The sequence below is a fragment of the Ambystoma mexicanum genome, chromosome 10 (genome assembly GCF_040938575.1).
Source record: "Ambystoma mexicanum isolate Mex_15411 chromosome 10, UKY_AmexF1_1, whole genome shotgun sequence".
In the NCBI taxonomy this organism is placed as follows: domain Eukaryota; kingdom Metazoa; phylum Chordata; class Amphibia; order Caudata; family Ambystomatidae; genus Ambystoma; species Ambystoma mexicanum.
The window spans coordinates 1,644,158,952-1,644,181,893 of NC_090932.1; the positions used below are offsets into that span (position 1 = coordinate 1,644,158,952).

A 22,942-nucleotide genomic window follows, 5' to 3' on the forward strand; every position below is an offset into this window, starting at 1 on the left:
ACCAATACATATAAACAAAATGTGTAAGGTAAATCTTTCAAAGTTCAACTCAACAGAAAAGTGCAAAAATTCAAACATATAACTTCAACAAAACACTTCTTTTATCCAAGGGTCGGCTCCCTTCCACTGTATTACTTCGAGCAAACTATTGACAAATAGTCTGTGACATGACTAGTCTATTAAAGACATTACAAATGTCTCTTTCTCCCAATACTCTCCTCAAAGTGACCATGCAAATGTTCTTTCTTTGAGACTGATCTGGGAAAGAGGAAGTCTCTCCTGATCCTTCAGAATGGCAAAACAAAGTATCTTTTCTACAGTGTTGGTTTGAATGAGGTAAAGGAAAGCCTTTACTATTTTTCAGGATGGCAAAACAAATGTCTTTTAAACGTTTCTGGGTAACAAACTGTTCAATGGAAACAAGAACCTTAGATGAGCAAATCTCTTTTCAACAGACCGATTCAAAGTGAGATTCCCGGTACACGCTCCTGCCAGGAAACTCATCAACTCTTGATGTCCTGGTTTACTCTCCTGCCAGGAATATCCCCCTTTTGACCCACTGAGATCCCCTGGTGACTCTCCTGGCAAGTATCTTTGTCCAAAAAAGGGTTCACTGCCTGATATCCTTATCAGGCTTTTCTGTATATTCACTTTCCCCTTGACTATTATTTGTATCATTTCCCCCAATCCGTCATCCAATATCTGAGGGTTTCCTTTTTAACAATTTCTCTTGACGCTTGGAAATGCTTGTTCCAAGTATCTCTCAACTGACTTCTTTAAGTCTGGAGAACTACGCCATAGTTGTCCCTTTCGTTCTTTGGGCAATGTTTTTTGGCATAGGCAATGCTGGTCCCAAGTTTCCCCCAACTGACATCTCATATCCGGGAAATTGCACCACATTCACCGTTTCCATTTAGTTCTATTATGTTGGTTCTCAAAAGTACTTTTCGTATGCTTATGAGCATATTCGCACGTCCCAGGATCCCCTTCACTATAAGGCAGACTCACCGGCTCTTCATGCTGCGGTTAAGCGATACTTGCGAGGGGCTGGCTCCCCTTCATTGGCAGAGATCTGCTGGGTCTCCACATCGGTACTTCCAGCCTTCGCTGCCAAGACCAGCGCTGATCTTCAGGACCGCATCTCCACGAGACAGCTCAGCTGCGCACCCTCTGCTTCTTCTTGACCAGAGCTTCTCTCTGAATGACACCAGCGGACTTCTGGCATGCTTCTCTCCCCACAGTCCTTTGTAGGATTTCTTCTGCCACCAGCCACGCTTCCCGCACACTGCAACCTCCCTTCTATCTCCATCCACGTTCTCGTTCCTGTCTCGGTCTCATCAGCTGCAGAGGGTTTGGACATTTAAAAGTCCTGCGCAGCTGATTAGCTTTTCGACAACTAGAGCACACATTGTTTTCAATATCACATTTCTGTAACGCTCACCTGACTCCCACGGAGGCGCTGGCCTAGTCTGGGTTGCTGTGGCCTCTTCGAGCGTGATGCGCAGAACTCGGAACACCGACTGAACAGGACCCTCAAATCTTGCTTGTCTGGCCAGTAGGAATATCCTTCTGCAGATGAGAAAGGGGATTAACAGTCTGCAGAATAGTGTGCTTGCTCCCCCCTTCCCCCCTTCGTTCTTCTCCACAAAATCCCCGGTTGAAGCTCACCTTATGGTTTGAAAGGATGAACTCTCCATCCTGCTTCTGGTGCAGGGGCGCGTGTTTGTCCAGTTACTTCACTGGTTTTCAGAATGGCGCTGGCAAAATCCACTTGACTTTTCCGAGCGGAACGCCGTAAGTATGAAGATTACAAAAGTTCAAGTGTTGAGCCTCCTTTTCTGCTGCCTTCCTAACCTTTGATCTGTCCTTTATTTCAGGTGCAGAATGAAGGCGATGCGTTGAGGGATTGAATTGCCGATGGTAAACTCAGGTGAGTTAGCGATGGGGGCGATCCCTCTTAATGTCTTTATATTCCCCCAGTAATGTCTTTTGTCCTTTCCCCATAGGGACCGGGGTGCGGTACCTGCCAACGAAGCAGCGCCGACCCGAAATGAGGAATGGTCCACCAACAGAAGACCGGTAAGTGTTATTGCGGAAATTTAGGCTTTCCTCATATGTTCCTTCTGCTCACCTTTTGTCTCTTCTTCTCTCCCCTAGGCGCAGAGATGTGGCGACCGGTGCAGACAATCACGGTGGAGCCAGAAGAACTCCCGAGGACAGGTGAGTGAAGCGCGGCGCTGCAGCGAGCAACGCGGTGCTTTTAAATGAGTCTTTTCTCAGGAACGCCGGCGTGAAGGTTCTGGATGCAGGTAAGAAGTTTGATAAAATTCTTAGTTTTCACCTTTCTCTTCTCTTCATTCCTTACAGGTGTTCCAGGATCGAGGCGGGCGTGGCTGGAGACCAGATGCAGGAGCAGACACGGTGAGCGTTCAGCTGCTTGGATGCAGAACAACGCGAAGCGTGAGCTACTGTCTGGGCGTGGCTTAAATAGCCCCCAAAGTAGTTCCAGGTAAGTATCCTTCCCTGGCCACGCCCGAGTGGCAAAATAGTCCCAATGAAAAAATAGTCCCTTTCAGGTCTCAGGGAGGCCTGAATCTTGCAGCATGGTCTGCATCAGGTAAGTGCACAAAACACCTTCCTTTATGAGCCTGGCGTCTATGGCGCCAGGACTGATGTCCAACATGAGCCTGGCGCCAACGGCGCCAGGACAGAGTCCAAAGAGCCCCTATAAGGGGCCGCTGGGCTTTTACCCGGGGGCATGATGCCTGCTCCCGGGGGTGCTGGGCCTGGTGCTCCGGGGGTAGGCATCATGACAATTTCTTCCACATTAACTCCTTTCTCCTCCGCCTCTTCCTCGTCGCAGTACTTGAGGATTTCTGGGACTTTAAACCGAAAGAGGTTTTGTTGAAACAGATGCACCACCATTACGATTACCATAAACATCAGATGTTTCACGTGTTTTACTGTCACCATATCTACATGAAGAGTGAATGGGTTTTTCTTGAGATGGAGTGTTTGTCATTTTCTCGGAATCAGATGGCTCTGAATAATGGCAGCAAGCCGTCAAAAACCCTGGAATTAATGGATCTTCTTCACAATAAAGAGAAGTATATTGCTTATCTGCTTTTAGTGCCTGTTGGGGGAGTTTTCCCGCAGTCCTCTGGAAGGTAGGACTTTGCAAAACTATCCCAATGGTTTGTAGATCCCCAACTCTTAGTATCAGTCTGCCTTACACATAGTACCTTGGTAAAGTGGTTGAGCAGTCGGGCTGATCATAAGAGGAAGATGTGAGCTGTAGGTAAGTACACTGAACCCAGTTAGTAAAGCAATTCAAAGAAACACTTACTCAATACATGTATAATAAAATATAGATTTATTATATATATATATAGACACTAATTACTTTTAAATACTCAGCACATTGAACCAAAACAATTTCGAATACTTGAGAATACTTTTAAAAGGCCACTGCTTAGTTTGTAGTTTCTTGCAGTTACAATTTTTACAGCTTTTGACAGTAATGACAGTTCTATGGTATTATTGGTAATAACTCACACTCAAGAAACTTAGAAGAAAGATACGGTAAGTACATTTACACTACAAACCCACGTAAGATAGTGACCTTGAGGAAGGAAAATAGTTGCTTAGTGTAACATTAGCCAGGCTTAAGTTTCTAGAGGCAGTTTCATTGCACAGCAAGTCTTTCAAGGTCCAAAATACAACCCTAGCTAAAAGAAGTTCGGAGAGGATTCAAAGTCTTCACAAGCAGCAGAACAATGAAAACTCCTGTGGTAGATATGTTCTGGTATCTAAGATGCAAGAGGATACAACCAACGTTTGAGGCCCTGTTATTCTACTGCCCAGTGATCTTGTCCTGTTTCTTTTGTTTGTCGTTTTGTGCCTGTGTCGTGCCACAATGCCTGCGGGCTTTCGGTGCGTATTAAATAAATACATAAAATAAAGGACTTTCTAAAGGGATGCAAGCAGCCACATGGGTCAGAGGTAAGAGGGGGTTGCCCTGAACACCTCTACGTGCACTCCAACGCTGTGGAGCGACTTCTCTGATTAAGGTAAGCAATACCTTCCCCCCCCGCCCCTCTGGTACATTTGGTTTGAAGAAATCTTCGTGACTGGATTCTCCTCAATGTGGTAGCACTGGGCCCAAGCCTCAGTATTCCTTGATTTGATGACGAAAGGCAGGACAATGGATGGGATCTCTAAGCAGCAGTCTCAGCGGAGGGCCTCTGGCACGGATTTCGTCAACTTCTCTGGCCACTCTGTGGTTCTGGCACCTTTTCTGCAGCACCAACAAAGGATGTGATTCGCCCGGACATTCTTCTTTGGTTCCTGAAGTTCTGCACTCTGTTGAGGGGACTTAGACGGGTCGGATTGTGTCTCAGGGTTCACCTGGTGCTCAGCAAAGACTTGGCCGGATTCTGCCTTTCTACAAAAATACACTTCAATTGGGTTGGAGGTCTCCTAGTATTGGGGTTCCACAGCTCTGGAGAGGCACAGCACCTCTGGATATGGCTCTGATTAAAGTTTGTCTTGAGACTGGTTGTTCCCACCAGCCAATGGAAAAATGTCATCCTCTTCGGAGTTCCTCCGACGCACTGAAAACAGGGTCAGGACAGCAGTGGACCCTTCACAGTGTTGCGCATTGTCTGCAGGTGTCTCTGGTCATCATCTTCTTCGGTTACTTCAGTTTCCGTTGGTCGACTTGCCCTTCACCTCAGGAACCTCAACTTTTATACAGTTTCAGCACACATTCCTCTGCAATCTGTCTCAGCAGTTTACAGAAAGGGGCGGGTGGCTATCCAATTTGAACAGCCAGACCCCCAGTGGGAGCTGGTTCCATGCAGGCACTCAGGCAGACAAAGCAGGGGAGTGAAAAACTCCCCCCACGTCTTGCCTGCCCAGACACACTGGAGCTTAGGTGGGGACACCCAAGGGATAAAACACTCAGGCAGGCCTCGCCCTCCCAGGATGGTAGAAGAAGGGCTGACCAAGATCAAACATGCTAGTAAAGGTGATAAAAGAAAGGTCAGGACTGGGGTGACCCTATTGTGCACAACTAAAACTATGAGCATAGCCTGCGGTTACACATTACACAATAGTTGGTAGAACACGTCCACTGCCACCAGCCATAACTAGGAGATTGTCTATGTAACATGAAAGTCACAGGAGCAGAGATAAGGGGGATACTTAGTATCCCCTTGGCACTCCACATAAGGTGGTGTGTGCCAATCTCTCAGACTATAATGTTTTGGGAGAGAAATCCTTTTACTCTAGGATATAGAAAATAATCTCAAAGGGTTCCCAGCAACACTGCCATAAGGAGCGGTGTGCTGCAGCAGTAAAAGACAGATGCCTCAAAAGAGATGTGGATAAAAGTAGACTCAATAGGATAGTAAGACACAATGAATGAGTGGAAAAAGGCTCCACTCATTCAGGATTGAAGAAAAAGATCCAGAAATCCAGCAAAAAGTGCTGGGGTCCCACTAGAAGCGGGGATGATGCATAAACATGATAAATCTCCCTAACAGTGCCATTACCTCTCCCAGGTATTCATCTCCTCCTCCATGATCCTCCCTTCTGCACCACCCCTGGGTAGCGATCAGGCAGCGGCTTCCTTTCCCTGGCCATGGAGATGGAGACTTCCGCCGGGGAATTAGTGATGATTCTGCAGGATTCATCAGAGCACCCTGAAGGACTTCTCTACCCCACATCCTGTAGAAAACCCATCCTGATCACTTTAGTTCAGATCGTACCAGTTTGTTATTTTGGCCACACTTTGTACATGCGCCCAAATAAATGTTTTGTGCGCATACTCTTTGTCCGGCTCTTTACTGTGTCGATCCCTGTTTCCAATTTGACACATCATATGAGGCAATTAGCAACATTGAATAGCGGGAGACTAGGTATGGCATTGGGGGCTCATGGCGCTAACAAAAAGAGGTATATAGAGTATCTGATCAGCTTTGAAAGGTCTGACAAGTTGGAATGTTTTCGTTGAAAGTAGGAATTTATACAGGCATACTTGTGTTTGTTGAATCGGTCATTGATGCACTGCTTACAGTCAAGTTGTTTTTTTACATACTGCTCAGTTTTTGGGATTAACATGTTTTTTCAGTGCTCCCAATATCCATAGCTAAGGAGACTGATGCCAGGAGGATGTAATGATGTGTCCAGGATCAAATGATAAGTGGAGAATAGAACAGTTGACTTCTTTTGCACATATCTGTCCTAATTTACTTGTGAGATATGTCTCCTATGCACTTGTACTCCCTTCTCAGGCTTTTTGTTGATCATCATTTCTTGCCATGACAGATTCACCTTGTTACCTGCATCTTGCTGCTGGTTTTGCATCTATTGTGACCTAAAACATTGACTCTGTCCTAGGAAATAAGGAAATAACATTGAATCTTAAAGTTTGGGGACTTGTTTGATGGCAGCTTAATGGACATTGTTTCTAGGGATTAAAATCCATATATATCTTCAAAGAATGTTGCGTCAGTTTTTTAAAATGACAGTACCTGTATACTCATTCTTCCTCCTTCTGTGTTTAGCCACAGGTTATGCCAACGACTGAGAAGGAGATAACATGTGTTCCCGCTCCAGCATTAATCCTTAAATTGCCACCACCAGTCCTTCAGAAATCCTTTACCCTGCAGGTAAGCAGAGTCTGCTCTAAACTAGTGATAGTGTTGGTGGGGTAACTAAGCTCTTTCTGTGTGAGGGGCCTATGGCCTAAATGTAGATGTGAAGGAAATGTGTCAATCCATAGTTGCTTCCTGCGAAGTTGCTAGACAGTTTCAACACTTTTTGAAACGTGTGTTCCAGGTTATCAAGGCCAGATGCCACAAAGATCTCCCCGCTGCACCTCATTTCCTCCCTCACTACAGAGGATAAAGTCTCTTTGGATGCCCTAGATCTTACTGTTTGGTTAAGGCAGTTTCACATGTGCCCCATCTCCAGAATCTAATGAGGAAAGTTGCAGTATTCTGTTTTTGATATGGCTTTGGATAAGTAGAATGTTCTCCACTCTTGGGTATTTTTTCCTGTGGCCATTGGGGCCAGAGGATTACGGAGCAGCGGTATTTGTATTTATTGAGTTTTATATAGCGCTTTTAACCAAAGTGCTTTACAGAGAACAATATACAATACATGAAATAAGCAATGTGAGTCCATATTTAGAATCAAGTAGCAAAGAACAATTTGTAGATCAATTTACAAAGAACAATCAGTAATATATAACATTTGCAGTGAGGATCGATTTTCGGAATCAGCCGTTTACAGTCAGGCAGGTGACTGGAGTAGGTTTGTTTTTAAAGAAGAAGAGGAGGAGAGAGAGGGAGAGAGAGAGAGAGAGAGAGAGAGACAGACAGAGAATTGAAAACGGGATTGTGCGCAAAGGGCATGCGGTAAAGTAAGTATGAAGTGATCAGCTGAGCAGAGAGAGCGAGATGGAGAATAGGAGGGGGCAAGACCGTAGAGAGATTTGAAGACCAGACAAAGGAAGTTGTACTTGAGTTGAGAGTGAAAGGAGAGCCATCCCAGTGAGGTAAGGGATGAAGAGATTGAGTCCCAATGGGAAAGAAGACCGAGAGAACGGATGGAAGAGTGGTAGATTGATTTGAGATGAGCTAGACGTGTGGAAGGCCAAAGTAGGAAACTGAGCTATAGAAAAGATGAGAGAAGATTAAGGAAGATATTAGAAGTTTTGTGGCGTGGAAAGTAAGGAAAGGGCGAATTTTGCTTATGTTATACAGATGGAAATGACAGGCTCGGGAAGTAAGTGAGATGTGGTGAGCAAAAGAGAGATTAGTGTCAAAGTGGAGACCAAGATTGCGGGCAGAGGGGGGATAAGAAGAAGGGAATGAGGAGGAGAAGGGGGAGGGAGGACATTAGCAGGAAAAAATAGAACTTCTGTTTTCCCAGCGTTCAGGGTAAGAAAGTGGGAGGTCATCCAGGATTAAATGGCGGTGAGACAGGATGAGAGTTTGTGATGGATGTTGGGGGTGAAGGTTGAGAGAGAGTGAAAAATCTGTCAGCATAGAAGTGGTGAGAGACTCCAAAGGAAGGGGTGATAGGAGCGAGAAGGGAGGTGTACAAGGAGAAGAGAAAAGGGCCAATTACAGAGCCTTGGGGGACGCCGTGGGCGAGAGGAAAGGAAGGGGAAGTGAAGCCACCCCAAGAAAAGGCAAAGGTACGGTTAGATAGGTAGGATGAGAACCAGGCGAGGACAGGACCACTGAAGCCGAAGGAGGAGAGAGAGTCAAGTAGTAAAGAGGGATCTACTGTGTCCAAGGCAGCAGATGGGTCGAGAAGGATAAGGACAGAAGAGTGTTTAGAGTAGCGGGCAGTGAGGAGGGAGTTGAGAACTGGGCTAAGAGCTGTTTCAATGGAGTGGCAGGGGCGGAACCCCGATTGAGTAGGAGGGAGAAGAGAGAGATTAGAGATGTGTGCTGAGAGTTGGGAGTAGACAAGGCATTCAAGGAGCTTGGATAGAAAGGGTAAGAGAGTTTGAACGCAATAATTTGACTGTTAATACTGTTTTCCTGTCTTTTTAAAATGCTAGCCTATTCTGAAGACTGACATCTTTAAAAATCAATAAAGGGGCTACTTCGTTAATAGCCTTGAATAAAATCTGTCTCTTTGGTATCTCCTCAAGCTCCACCACTGGCCCTTTGAGGGTGCCTCAAGTTGTGTTCCAACTGCTTATCTTCTAAGGCGGGTTTGATGCATTTGAATTGTGATCTATTTAATGCTATGTTAACAGTAAGGAATGCTATACCCATTGCAGATATTATTTAGGAACACTCACTGTCTTGATGTTTTGTTAATCACTGAATCTGGTTTATTGTGGAATGGAAATAGCCTGTTCCCCTTGATAGTTGAAAATTAATGTTGCATTAAATGGCTCCATTGAACAGATCTGTAGAGAGATGGGAATGCTTTTGTTTTTAAGAGTGTTGGTGTTGCCTATTTTTTCATATAGATTTTTGCAACCCCCCTCTAAAACCATCAAAATAGTTCTCTGATTCTGCTTTCCTGGGCCAGGTACAACCTTCCCTGATAGTCTTGTGATTATTTAGAACTTGAAGCATTCAAATATAGAAGAAATGTAATTTTAGGTGGTCTCAATATCTGGCATAGTTTTTTTATGAACCCAGAATCTGCTACTCTTTTGACAGTCCATGATTTTCATTCACCAACTGCATCATAACTCATTGTTCATGGCACGTTTAGATTTGATCCTCATGTGGGAGCTACATAGAAAAGTAACACAAACCATTCCGCTAACTTGTGTGGTAATTTTGCCATAATGTTTGAACTTTTCATTGAGGCTTCCGTTGCGTTTTCGAGGGGCAAATTCTATCATAGAGTAAAAGTGAATTGCTAAAGATTTTACCCAGCAAACTGTGAGAAACCTGACAGTGTTCTCTCACCTATTCCCCGGGATAGGTGGCCGGGGAAGGGCCATTGCTTTTGGATCCAGACTATGGGGGTAGACAAACAAAGGGAGGATCACCTGCGTGGAAGGTCATGGGGATTTGGCAGAGAATACCCAATGTCGAGACATGGTATTCCCCCTCTGCCCATTTCCCATCTGAAACCCCTTCCTCTGCTTTCATGGGATATTTGCAATCCCATTCCATCGCCCCTCCCCATTTCTGACAAATACTGGAAAGAAGAAGAGGCGACTGAGAGTAGTGAGGATTACCTGCATGAAACACCATGAGAAACAAAAGGAAGACTGCCACCTGCTACCATTAGGTTTTCCTATTAATTGGGTCAGGCAGGGCAAGGCATTTCACACTGATTACACACACGTAATTCCACTTGACTGTTGTCTTAAGTATAAAAGGTGTGGTTTTGCACAATCAGGAGAGCCAAGGAGCAGAGAGCTAAAGGGAGAGGAGCCTGGAGGATCCGGAGGAGAGCGTTGTGCCGAGTCGCTGGCCCAGTGCCTGTGAGGGGCTGCAGCGTGTGACATGGGAGGCATGTCTCCAGGGAGCTGGATTAATGCAGCCCGTGTCCTGCTGGCGGCGTTTGGAGGAGTGCTTGTTCCATAGGGACGTGTGCTGGTCCCAAGGGGGTCTGAAGGGCAGGTGGGAGACCCATATGCCCTGAGAGGACCGCTCGCCAGCACAACCCTTCCCCGTGAGTTTCAAGGGAAAGTGAGAGAAACTATGGAGCGTGCGCCTAGCTGGTGTGGGAAGGGAGAAAGACAGAATTTGCAAGTGGCACGGAGCGGAATGCAAGAAAGATAGCAAAAAGTAAAAGGAAAGCTAGAGAGAGGCGCTGAGAGAGCAGAAAGGAAGGAAAAGGCTTGAAAGTAAATGAGATGGGTGCGAGTGACCCTAAAATGAAGGAAATGTGCAGGTGAGCACTGGAAAGCAAAATAAAGTAAACAAGAAGGGTGCGGGTGACTTGAAAGTGAAGTGAAGGTGCAAGGGCGCACCAGTGAGCCAAAAAAGTGTGCAAGAGGCACGGAAAGGAAAGAAATGAATTTGCAAGAGGCACAGTGAAGAGAAAGTGAACCCAAAGGGAAGGTGCCAGGGGCACAGCAAGCTGAAAGAAACGCAAGACAAAGAAGGTGCAAGTGTGCACAACAAAGTGGAAGACCAAGGGGTGCAGCAAGCACCTGGAAGAGGAAAGGATAGAAGAAAAGCAAGTACAGGAAATACAGAGAGGGGCCAAAGATCAGAGTGGTCGTGCTTAGGAGGCGACAAGAACCTACCGTTTTCGAAAGTCTCTGATATTACCCCATGAGGAGATAGTGTGTGAAAAGAACTGTAAATAACAGAAAGGCACAGTTGAAATTTGGTGTTTGAAACTGGACTAGTGTTTGGAATTGAAAAGGCCTGAGCTTGGGGACGGGAACCTTGAGGCGCCTGAAAGAAACTGTTGTATTTTTGTTTGATCTGAAACTTGGAAGGATTGAAGCTTGGGGAAGGCAATCTTCAGGAACGAAAGACATTGGGATTTGTTGAACAGAGTATAAGAGCATCAAAAACCTTAATAAGGACTGCCTCGCACCCCTCCTCTTAGCCATCACTAGCCCCTCCGACACTAACCCAGAGTCCAACAATAAAACAACACCATTATTCTAGCTGTCGGAACTCTGGCCCGCTTAAAAAGTGCAAAGCAAGCTTTAAAAAAGAACGCCTGGTGAACCCCTGAGCTCATTGCCTCCTGCGGCAAGTAACGTGCTTCTGAAACGGCGTGGAGAAAAGACCCATCCACTGTCTCCAAAGCCCAGTATACCTCGCTAGCCAAAGTCTACAAAAGAGCAATTCACGCCGCCAAAGCCATCGGCTACAATACTAGAATAAACAATGGACAACCCAACACTAGCTAACTCTTCACAACCTTACGCATACTGGAGTCGCCAGTATCCCCTCGCTCTGACCTCATCATAGATGACACCTATTGCACTAAGATACAAGAAGCCCTCACAGGGAAAATTACCTCCCGCCAGATGAAAATTGGCGCCAAGCAACTGGCCATCCTAGCCAAACACCACCAGCCACCCCCACGCCCCTCACTCCCCCTACCTGCTGACCCATTTCCCAATTTGACTTCCATCCGGTATCGGAACTCGAAGTCACAAATATAATCAAAGACCTCAGGCCCTCCCATTGCAAAGGAGATGCTTGTCCAGCCCCCATCATCAAAGACTGCGCCGAGATGCTGACTCCCTTCATCACATCCATCATCAACTCCTCCTTTGCTACAAATACCGTGCCAATGGCCCTGAAAGAAGCCCGGATCCTCCTGCTTCTAAAAGAAATCCATCCTTGATCCCACCATCCCCACCAATTATTGCCCCATCACCATTGTGTACCCTTCATCCTTAAAATCCTCGACCGAGCTGCATATACCCAGGTCCAAAAATACCTCGAACAACCACATCCTGGGCACCCGCCAATCAGGCTTCTGACCAAGGCACGGTACCGAAACTGCCCTACAGGATCTGAAAAACCAATTAGACGGCATCAGAGACTCGGGAAAACTCGTTCTGCTCTTCATGCTGGACATATTAGCAGCATGTTCGACACGTCGACCACCAGACACTGCAACCACCTCACCACAACAGCAAACGTCTCCCCTGCAGTAGCAGGCTGGATCAGATCCTTTTTGGCAGACAGATCCTTCTGTGTCTTCATGGACGACCATGCTGCCCCACCGACACCAGTAACCTGTGGAGTGCTACAAGGATTCTGCATCTCCCCATCCCTGTATAACATGTTCACTGAAACCCTTTCTGACCATCTGGATGCCCTCTGCATATCCTACACGAATTCTGCCGACACCCAAATCCTCCTCCCTACCTCTGGCTCCTACCACCTTGATGCTTCAACCATCAACTTAGTTTATGACATTGTCCAGAGTTGGATGGCAACCCAACAGTTATGCCTCAACGAAGACAAAACTGTGATCCTCGTAGGCACCGACTCAAACCCCTTCAGCTTAGACCCGGCTTACAAAGCATTTGACATTGACGGCAACCAGATCAAAACATCTTGGGCAGCCAATACCCTGAGTATCTAGAAGCCACCCTTGACCTCTCTCGCCAGGTCGACGCCATTGTCTCCTGCGCTGCCCACACCGCAAAACTACTGAACACTAGCAAGCCATTCCTCACCACAACCAACTACTTCACTGTAGCCACAGCCATCAATGGTGCTAAACTGGATTACTGTGACGCGCTCTTTGCAGGAACCTCTGAAAGTAACTTGTGCAAACTGCAAACCATCCAGAACCATACCCTCCAAGCAGCCCTAGGTTTGTCCAAGAACGACCACGTCACAAAAGCCAGGAACAACATCCATTGGCTACCGTTCCGTGAACAGATACATTTAAGACCCTCTCCATCACACAGAAGTGCACCACAAACACCGCCCCGGCCTACCTCTCACGCTGGGCAGAGAAATACAACCCACCCTCCCCTCCCCCACCCTCTCTGGTGGGCCCTCCAAGATCTACGATCAGCCGTCTCCTCGGAGTGCCCACCTTCTACTGAAAGACCGCAGGAGGACAGAGCTTTTCCATCATGGCCAACAAGCTCTGGAACAATCTGCCCATCACCCCAAGAAAGGAACCCTCTTACTGAACATGTACAAACCTGGATTTTTGCCTAAAAGCTCCACGAGCTAACAGGCTAAGACATTCAGATACCTGTCTCCACATCCTCCCACCCTCCCCCTGGACCTCGAATCAAGACTCGAAGACACAACACCCCTCCTAGACCTTTGTGCTCACGTTTCTTCCTATATTCTGTATTTCTAATCTTTCCACTCTGTATTTCTACTTCTCACAGTGTAACTAAGGCCTAGATACCCAAGAGTTTAGTGCGCTGAAACAAATGCAAAAATAAACAAATAAACCTTGTGTAGAAGAGCTAATGAACAACCTCTTTTTGATTGTGCTGAACTTTGATGATACACTAACCAAGGCACACCTGATGAGAAGACCAGGGGGATGCTGTGTGACACACATGAAAAGATGATGCCTATGGAGTTGTCTAAAACTCCATAACCAAAGACACATTTCAAAACACATGAGAGAGTAGGAAAAAGGGTCACACTCTCTCCAGGTAAAAGAAACAAGTCCTCCAAATCCAGCAACGTTGCTGGGGGTCTCAAGGTGAAGGGAATTAGCACATTTTTGATAATTCTCCCTAACGCTCTCCTCAGAGCTACTCTGCCCTTCCTCTCCCCCAGAAGCTCACTGTCGCCCAAGCTCTGGTTTCTCACTAGGTTGGATTATTGTAACAGCCTCTTTCTAAATCTACCTGCCTCTACTCTCCGCCTTTTACAACTAATCCAGAACAGGACTGCAAGACTTGTCCTTGGCCTCAAGCCCTGGGATCGCATCTCTCCAGCTCTGAAATCCCTTCATTGGCTCCCAGTGGATACAAGGATTCAATTCAAAACCCTCTGCATTGTCCACAAGGCTTTCTGGGGCCTGGGTCCAAAATACCTTCAACTATCCCTCCGTAAATACCTCCCCTCTCAAGCTCTCCGCTCTTCTACCTCTAACTCCCTCGGGAGAGACATTTTTCAAAGAAACAAACTGGGGGTAAATCTGTCTTCTGCTGGGGGCCTCCCTTTGGAACAGCCTCCCTGCCACTCTGAAACTTGAGAACCATCTCCGGTTCCTTAAGCACCTCAAGACCTTCTTCTTTGCTACTGCCTTTGCCTCCCTTCTCCCCTGCTGATCTGTTTCTCTCTCGGCACTGTGCACCTGGCCACCCTCTGTCCTCTGGGCCCAGGTACCTGCTCACCCTGCCACCCTCCTGCACTGCCTCCAGGCCACGTCTTGCACTGGGGTCTGTATCTGCACCCATACAGTTCCCCACCCTCTTTCTTTCTGCACTATCAGACATACCCTATCTGGCAAACCCAGCACTTGCCACTTGCTGGCTGCACTACCACTGTTCATTGCCTTTATTATTTATTTTATTTATATATTATTATTGGTCTGTTTCTCCCCTGCTTCGCACTTTCCACTTCTCGCTCCTTCCATGCATTTTTGCCCCTTTTCCCTTTCCCATGCACTTGCACGTTCTCAATGTCACTGGGCCTAGTAAGATCGTTGTTGTGCTCTCCCCTGTTCCCCTCCCTTGCCTTGTCGCACTCTGAAACACTTGTGTACGAGCGCAATATAAATAAAATATCAATTCAATTCAGTCGGTAGCCTGGGCATAGCTCCAGTTTGGATCTTTGGCTGCTGGGTTTCCTCTCCTTCTTTTGGTCCTGCTCATCTGCTGAGACCAGGCCTTGCATCCTGGGGCTGTTTTCCAGGTCATTTTTCCACCGTTTCTGACCAAGGCGTACTGCCTTGATTTTGGAAGTTGCCATTGCCTAGAAAGCTGTTGGGATACCAACAACCCGCCAAATATGCTTGCCACCATTGCCCCGCTGCAGGGGCCGTTTTTGCGGTGTGCTGTTAATGATTGCCTGCTAAGCCTGTGAGGGCTGCCATTTGCAGCTTTCTCCATTCGCCTAGAGCCATCTCCATTGTTGTTTCCACTTCTGGATGGTGGGGATCCCCCTCCTATGAACGGCGATTGTTCTTTTTCTAGGCCACTGCGGTCATTGTTGGCTCAGAGTGCCAATCCCTGTGTAACTGGATCCTTCATTTTACCATTTAAAAGAAGCTGTTACTTACTAGGTTGTTTTGCCTTTTAGGAACCAACATTCTGGAAACAAATACTGTAAGTACTTATCTGTGTACCCTGGGTTGGTGGGTTATTCCGGATACTCTCCCTCTCAGGGGTCTCTGTAGTCCTCAGGTGCTGCAGGTCCCCTTCTCGTGCATTTCCCCATAGGATAACATTGGGGTCTGAATCCATCCTGCTCTGCTTTTGTGCTGCTGGAGCTGCTGGGTTTCCATCCCTGAAATGGATTTCATCTTGTTGGTCTCCACTGGTGTCCCCTCGGGTAAATTGCTTTCTTCTAGGTAGCTGTAGAAAGAAACTGAGACTTCCATGCCTTTTCCTTTTGTTTCCTCTGGGGCACAGTTCTCAACACTGGAACTCCTACAAGTGACGCAGCAAGGTACTTTTCCAGTATGGGGTCTGGCATGGATTCACATGCTCATGAATATTCCCCGTCGTCAGGCTGGGAATCCTCGGTAAAGAAAAAATCAGTATCAGTTTAGTTTCTGATCTGTCTTTCTAAGTAGCAACCAATCACTGATCTCTGGGTCATACTGCCCCCAGCCAATGACTGCCCTCTCCCTAAGCCCCTCCCCTGTGTTGGGAGTCCTCGTGCTATAGCTCTCAAGCTTTTGCTGCGTTTTCGCGCTTTTTCAAGGAGGTGTTCTCATTTTTCAGTTTAATCGAGCCTTAAGCTCCACCGTTTCTACTTCCGATCAACGGGGACCCGTTTCGGAATTTTCTATGCCCCTCAAGGGTGAAGTTTTCATCGAGTGACGCTTCTTGGAGGATTCCAGAAGATCTAAGGCCTACCATGGACGCGGCCCAGGACAAGGGAAGTTCGACGCCCGGATCCAAGCTGTTCAGGAACTGCCCTGGATGTGGGTTACAGAATGTTTTCAAGGAGGATGAGCATTCAAGATGTCTCTACTGCCTTCATGAGGACAAGACGCACGTGGAGAAGGACTGTGTGTTCTGCAAGAACCTATTGGAACGAGCCATGAAGTATCGTCGTTCCCGCCTCGCCAGCTGGCTGGGAAGGGCCCAGCAGGTGAGAAATAGAAAAGGTCAGAGCGGTCTTCTAAGTCCTGTTAGGGCGCCCCGGCGACAGGGGCCCAACAGAAGGCTAAGCACCGCGAGTCCGTGGGCACCGGGAGTGCCGAACGGTCGGGCTCTTCGGCTGCCAGGCAGGGCACGCCTTCCCCGACACCATCAACCACGAGCCAACACTCTGGTTCGGGGAAGAGGAAATCTGAGAACCCGGGTAAGCTTCTGGAGAGGCCCGGTCGATCTCGAAGGATTCAGCCGAGGTGGAGTGAGGCGGTGACCCTCCCCCCCAAGGTGAAGGCCTCAAGCGCGCCCAAGGTGGGGAAGGCTAAGGCCTCTATCGAGGGAGTCGCAGCACACCTGGCAAAGCCTGTGGAGGCTACACCAGTGGACGCGACCTCGGGCCCCAGAGTTTCCCTGCCACCGTGGAGGGAATCCTCTTTCCAGCCCATCGACAAGACCCCTGAAGACCCCGGTGGAAAAAGGGGGGGCGGTGGCCATTACGGACACAGATTCAGCCTCTGAGGAGGAGCTGGTGGAAGCCATGAAGAGCCTTAACGAGAGGTTCGAGAAGGTACGATCCCACAGGAGAGATCCCGAAGATGTGGTCGAAGATGGCAACGGTGGCGCCGACGAGGCCCCAGTGGAAGAGCGGCCATCCCTCCCGTCGCAGCCATTGCCCGAGCCTCAGGACAACTCGGCAGCCATTTTGATGGCAATCCAAACCTTATGCATGGAGATAAGGATGAGATTACCACGAACCCCGGCGGACGATCCAGAACCGGGCCCGTCGGGAAGCCCTCCGAGCAAGCGGAGGAGAGTTCACCCCCCTCGCCCCCACCCTTCATGTCATCACGGCCCGTGGAGCCTTCATCCCCCTCTCCGGATCCCAGGGATGAAACGGCGACGGACACGACGGGGACGGATGACGACGGTGGTGACAACGGGACGGACCTTCCATCACCACCCCCTCGGGCTTCTCCGCTCGACGAAATTGGCTCCTTTCACGCCATGATCGCCAGGGCATCCGAGCTCTTCCAGCTCTGCCCCGAGGAACAGAAGACGGAAGGTTTCCTCTATCAACGGTGAGAGGCCAAGAGAAAGACGGTCCTCGCGGTACCGTTACTCTACGATATCTGGGACGAGGGACTTGCGGTCCTGAAGAACCCATCCACAACGCCTGCCAAGAGGGACCGGTACTAGAAGAAGTACCGGGTCCCCGACGCCGCCCCCTTATGCCTCAGGGCTCAGCTGACGCCGGATTCGGTAGTCTCAGCGGCAGCCAAGAAGGCGGCAGGGGCGACAGCTTCAACCTCAACTTCCCTACCTGACGGCGAGGGAAAGAAATTGGACGCCATGGGGCAACGGGTCATCTCGTCGGCGGCGACGACAATTAAAGCGGCCAACACCTTAGCGATTGTGGCCCGTTACGACAGGGAGCTATGGTACATGATGGCTCCCCTACTGGACTTCCTACCAGACGACAAGAGGGCGGAGGCCCTAGAGATTCTGCAGGAAGGTCAGGGGGTGTCGGACCACGCCGACACCGGGTTTCGCCGGTCAGGCAACAGTGTTTGCCTTCGATGACGAGGCTGGCTCAAGGCGACAGACTTCCGTCAGGACGTGCAGACCAGGGTGTTGGACATGCTGTTCGACGGCAACAACCTGTTTGGGGAAAAAGGTGGATGAGTCGCTGCAGGCCATCAAGGCCAAAACAGAGACGGCCCAAGTCCTGGGAGTCCTTCAGCAACGTCGGTCCTTTCGGAGCGCCGGAGTCAGACAGGGGGCCTCCAAGGGATCAGGCGGTGGTTCCTCTAAGTACCGCCAGGCGGCCCGCACCTCGTCCCAGGATGCCTACAGAGGTCGCGGCAAACAAGGAGGATCTCGTCGTCGTCGCCAAGGAGGCCTAGGCCGCCTCCAAGCAAGATTGAACCGGCCGTAGCGTCGGGCCCCCACCGAAGTACCCCCCCGTGGGAGGCCGGCTGGCGAAGTTCGTCAGCGTGTGGGAGTCCATCTCCACCGACCGTTGGGTGCTGGATGCCCTGGCCCACGGCACACTCTCGAATTCCAAAAGAAGTGTCCCTGCATTCCTCCCGTGGCCAGGAAGGAAAATCACATCCCTCAACTGCTGTTGGAGGTAAAGGCGATGCTCAAGAAAGGTGCCATCAAGCTCGTCCCCAAGAGGCTCCGGGGCTCCAGAGTATACTCAAGATACTTCCTCGTCAGAAAGAAGACAGGCGGTTGGCCCCCCATCCTGGACCTACGTCGGTTGAACAAATACATCAGGGCACAGAAGTTCAGGATGGTCACTCTGCAGCACGTGCTGGGACAGCTGCAGGAGGGCGACTTCCTATCGTCGTTGGACTTGGAGGATGCTTACTTCCACATCCCCATCCTAAAAGGACACTGAAAGTTCCTCAGATTCGTAGTTCAAGGACGCCACTACCAATTCAGAGCTCTGCCATTCGGATTGAAGTCGGCACCCAGGGTGTTCACCAAGTGCCTCGCACCAGTGGCGGCCCGGCTGCGCCTGCAGTGGATCCACGTCTACCCCTACCTGGACGACTGTCTCATCCGTGCAAGGACAAGAGAACTCTCTGTCGAGCACACGGTGAAGACCTTCCGCTTACTCACAGAGCTGGGTTTCTCCATCAACTACCCGAAATCCCATTTGGTTCCATCGCAGGTGGCTCTGTTTCTGGGAGCGAAGCTCGATAGAGTGGAATGATAGGCGTCTCCGTCGGAGGAAAGGACGAAGGCCATCTTAGGCAAGGTGCAGCGCCTGCTAGCCACGGACGTGGCCAGGGTGGGATCCATCAAGTCCCTCCTCGGAATGATGTCCTCATGCATCTACATAGTGCGCCTGTGCAGACTACGGATGCGTCCTCTACAAGAGTTCCTCGACGCCTGCTGGATGCAAGCGGCGGGCAGCTTCGAAGACAAGATCCCGCTCAACGAGGTTTTCCGTCAGGCGATTCAGTGGTGGGGCACCTGTGTTCACCTCAGGGCGGGCACGGACTTCCAGACCCCGGCACATCAGGAGACGGTGATGACGGATGCCTCCCTGGAGGGATGGGGTGCGCACACCGGAGATCTCCACGCAAGAGGCCTTTGGCTTCCGGAGGAGAGGTCTCTCTACATCAACATCTTGGAGCTCCGAGCCGTGTTCTGGGCGCTCAAGTCGTTCCTCCCGTCCCTCAAGGACAAGGCCGTGAGGATCTTCACCGACAACACCACCACGATGTTCTACATCCGGAAGCAGGAAGGCACCAGATCCCCAGCCCTATCCAAGGAGGCCCAGGATCTATGGCACTGGGCCGTCGCCCAGGGGATGTTTCTGGTTCCCTTCCATCTGGCAGGAATAAAAAACACCATCGCTGACTCACTCAGCAGGGAGCTGCGCTCGTGCCACGAGTGGGAACTACAGGATCAATTGGATCGGCTCTTCCAACGATGGGGCAGACCCCAGATCGAACTGTTCACGACAGCGACGAACTCCAAGTGCCAGAGGTTCGCCAGCAGGTTTCCCCAGCCGAGGAGCATGGGCGATGCTTTCTCCTTCCCCTGGGACGGCCTGTTCCTGTATGCGTTTCCTCCGTTGCCGCTGCTGCTTAGACTCATCAGCCAGCTCAAGAGGTCCCAGTGCAGGATGATCCCGGTCGCACCGGCGTGGCCGAGACAGATCTGGTTCCCGGACCTTCTGGACCTCTCAGCGTCCCCACCAGTCAAGCTGTTGACGGACGCAAATCTTCTCTCCAGAGAGGGAGGCCCCATTCTTCATCACGACCCGGAGTCGCTGAACTTGCAGGCCTTGCTCCTTCAGCACTAGAGTTTGTAGGGTACGATATCCCGGCTGACTGCAGAGAGGTTCTTGCAAAGGCCAGGCCGTCCTCAACTCTCAAGTGCTACGGACATAAGTGGAAGAGGTTCTCTGTCTGGTGCTATGCACAGAAGATCAACCCACTACGGATTACGGCACCCCAAGTGCTACCATACCTACAGTCGCTGGCCAAAGCTGGACTAGCTAACGTTTCCATCAAGATGCATCTGGCAGCGATCTCCCGATACACCAGAACTACAGGACGGCCGTCCGTGTGGTCTCATCGACTGGTGAAGGAATTTATGAAGGGACTGTTCCGATCGTTCCCGCCGGTGAAGGCTCCAGCCCCGGCGTGGGAGCTCAACGTGGTGCTGACCAGGCTCATGGGGCCGCCATTCGAGCCTTTGCATTCGGCTCCGTTGAAGTTCCTGTTGTGGAAGACAGCGTTCCTTGTGGCCATCACCTCCGCACGACGCGTGGGAGAGATTCAGGCCCTATCCTGCAAGCCTCCAGACTTTGCACGATACGAGGGTGGTGCTGAGGACGCACCCCTCCTTCATGGCCAAGGTGCCGTCGCACTTCCATCTTAACGAACCCTTGGTGTTGCCAGTTTTCTTTCCGTCGCCTTTGTCGCCCGCCGAGAGGACTTTGCACTCGCTGGATGTAGCAAGAGCGATTAAGTTCTACGTGGACCGAACAAAGAGTTTTCAGAAGACATCATAGCTGTTTGTGAACTTTGGACCTATGAACCAAGGGAAGGCTCTCTCGAAGGCTTCCATTTCCAGATGGCCCTCCGGCTGCATCATGCACTGTCATCGGTTGGCCAACCGACCGTTGCCCGGCCGTCCGAGAGCCCATTCGGCCAGAGTGATAGCTGCTACTACGGCGTTCTTGTCTGGTGTGCCCCTGCTGGACATCTGCAGGGCTGCTACGTGGAGGTCGACGCACACCTTCACGAGATTCTACTGCGTCGACCAGGACTCCAGGGAGGAGTCCAGAGTCGGCCAAGCAGTGCTGCGCAACCTGTTCGCCTGAAGGTGGCCCTGGTGAGGAGGTTAGAGATGCTTAATGTTGAGTTTATGTAATGCTTAATGTTGAGCTTTTTGCCACCTCCCGTGGTTGTGCATGTGTGTACTGCTAAGTATTCTTATATTCATGAGCATGTGAATCCATGCCAGACCCCATGCTGAAGAAGGAACAAGTTTCTTACCTGTAACTGTTGTTCTCCAGCATGGGTCTGGCATGGATTCACATGCGAATCCTCCCTCCTTCCCCTCTGCGGCTCTTCACTTGGTCATACTGCCACTTTACGTGCTACCAAATCTGAGGATGGCTTCCAGGGGAGGGGTTTAGGGAGAGGGCAGTCATTGGCTGGGGGCAGTATGACCCAGAGATCAGCGATTGGTTGCTACTAAGAAAGACAGATCAGAAACGAAACTGATACTGATTTTTTCTTTACCGAGGATTCCCAGCCTGACGACGGGGAATATTCATGAGCATGTGAATCCATGCCAGACCCTTGCAGGAGAACAACAGTTATAGGTAAGTAACTTGTTCCTTACCTGGACTGTCATTTTTATAGGGTCCTCCTGGAGTTCCTCACCGATTCCTGGATTTGTAGAGACTTCCCCCAATTTATTAGGGTTTTGTAAAACATTGTATTATACTCATGCCTAGAATATGCATTGAACACTGTGTGTTGCTACTGTTCCCCTCCTTGGAGCGTAATATGCCCTGGTAGGCTTTGGGACGGTCTCACTAAAAATATACCTTGGACTTTGGTAGCCCCCTTGGCTGTGTCTGACATCTTGTTCCCCTGTACTCTAAATGTGCAATGCATATGTGTTCTGTATAATACCTTATTTGTAATGTAATAGGGAACTTGTGCTACGTTTTGTTTGTTACCCTTTGATTCTGAATATGATCATCATTACTGTATGTAACATTGTCTTGGGGTCTTTTTCTAATCGTATATCTGAAATAGTATATGTACAATTCAACTAGCTTTATTTCGACAGAAATTTCATAAAAGCATACATCAATAGAAGACAGCACATACAAATTTGCATCATAAACAAAAATGTCGATTTTTTAAAAATTTTTATTATTAAAATTTTTTTATTTTTTTTAAAAAACCACACAATTATCAAGAGATCTCCGGTGACATCTTTAAACGTAAATACCATGCCCATTTAAAAAGTTTGCAGGTGGCAAATAGTGCAGGGGTGTCAGTTGAATTTAAACAAATCTTCATGGCCTCCTCTATAGTTCTGCAGCCACGATTGCCGAAAAGAGATCTGGGAAAGCACCTCCTCAGTGGCAATGTAACTGGAAAAAGCAATGCAAAAAAATGTAAATCCTCAATGACGCTGTTACACAGAGGGCAATCGGCGAAACAGCATTCTGCTATGTTTCAGCAAAGCTGTTGGTAAAATACCTAGGTGAAATTGTATGTACAGTGCTCTTTCATGTTTTGGGGTAACTGTTAGATAAGAATTGGCGCAGGCACACTGTGTGAGACTACACAACCCTTGTCCTATTGGCATTAGGTAACCCACCTTTCGAATGGATTGTGTCCTCCCACGTATTCCTCATCTTATGATATTCGTTATCGCCAGCTTCGCTGCTTCGGAAAAAATAAATTTTCGGCAGAGGGTGCTGTGCTCGAGTTCATGGCGTTGATTGTCCCTCGACGGGCTCCGTACCTTGTGGACGTCACTGCTGGTATCAATAGCTTGAGCCGCGCCAGTTGGCTTCAGTTCCGTTTTTCCGATTGCTTCGCTCTCGAACGGTGTGCTTCGAAATTTTCTTCTGAAAATGTTGTATTCTTCAACACCTTCAACGCCTAAGACTGGGTTTAAAAAGTGTATTGACTGCGGATTGAAAATGTCGATCACAGATCC

The 22,942-nt window shown here is 49.1% G+C and overlaps 1 protein-coding gene across 1 annotated transcript in view; it reads left to right on the plus strand.

The window, feature by feature from the left end:
* HIRA (histone cell cycle regulator) overlaps nt 1-22,942 on the plus strand; it is a 1,376,152-nt gene that overhangs the window by 842,445 nt on the left and 510,765 nt on the right. The window contains exon 17 of the mRNA XM_069620059.1: nt 6,570-6,674. Coding sequence (XP_069476160.1) covers nt 6,570-6,674 — 105 coding nt within the window. The remainder of the gene's footprint in view (nt 1-6,569; nt 6,675-22,942) is intronic.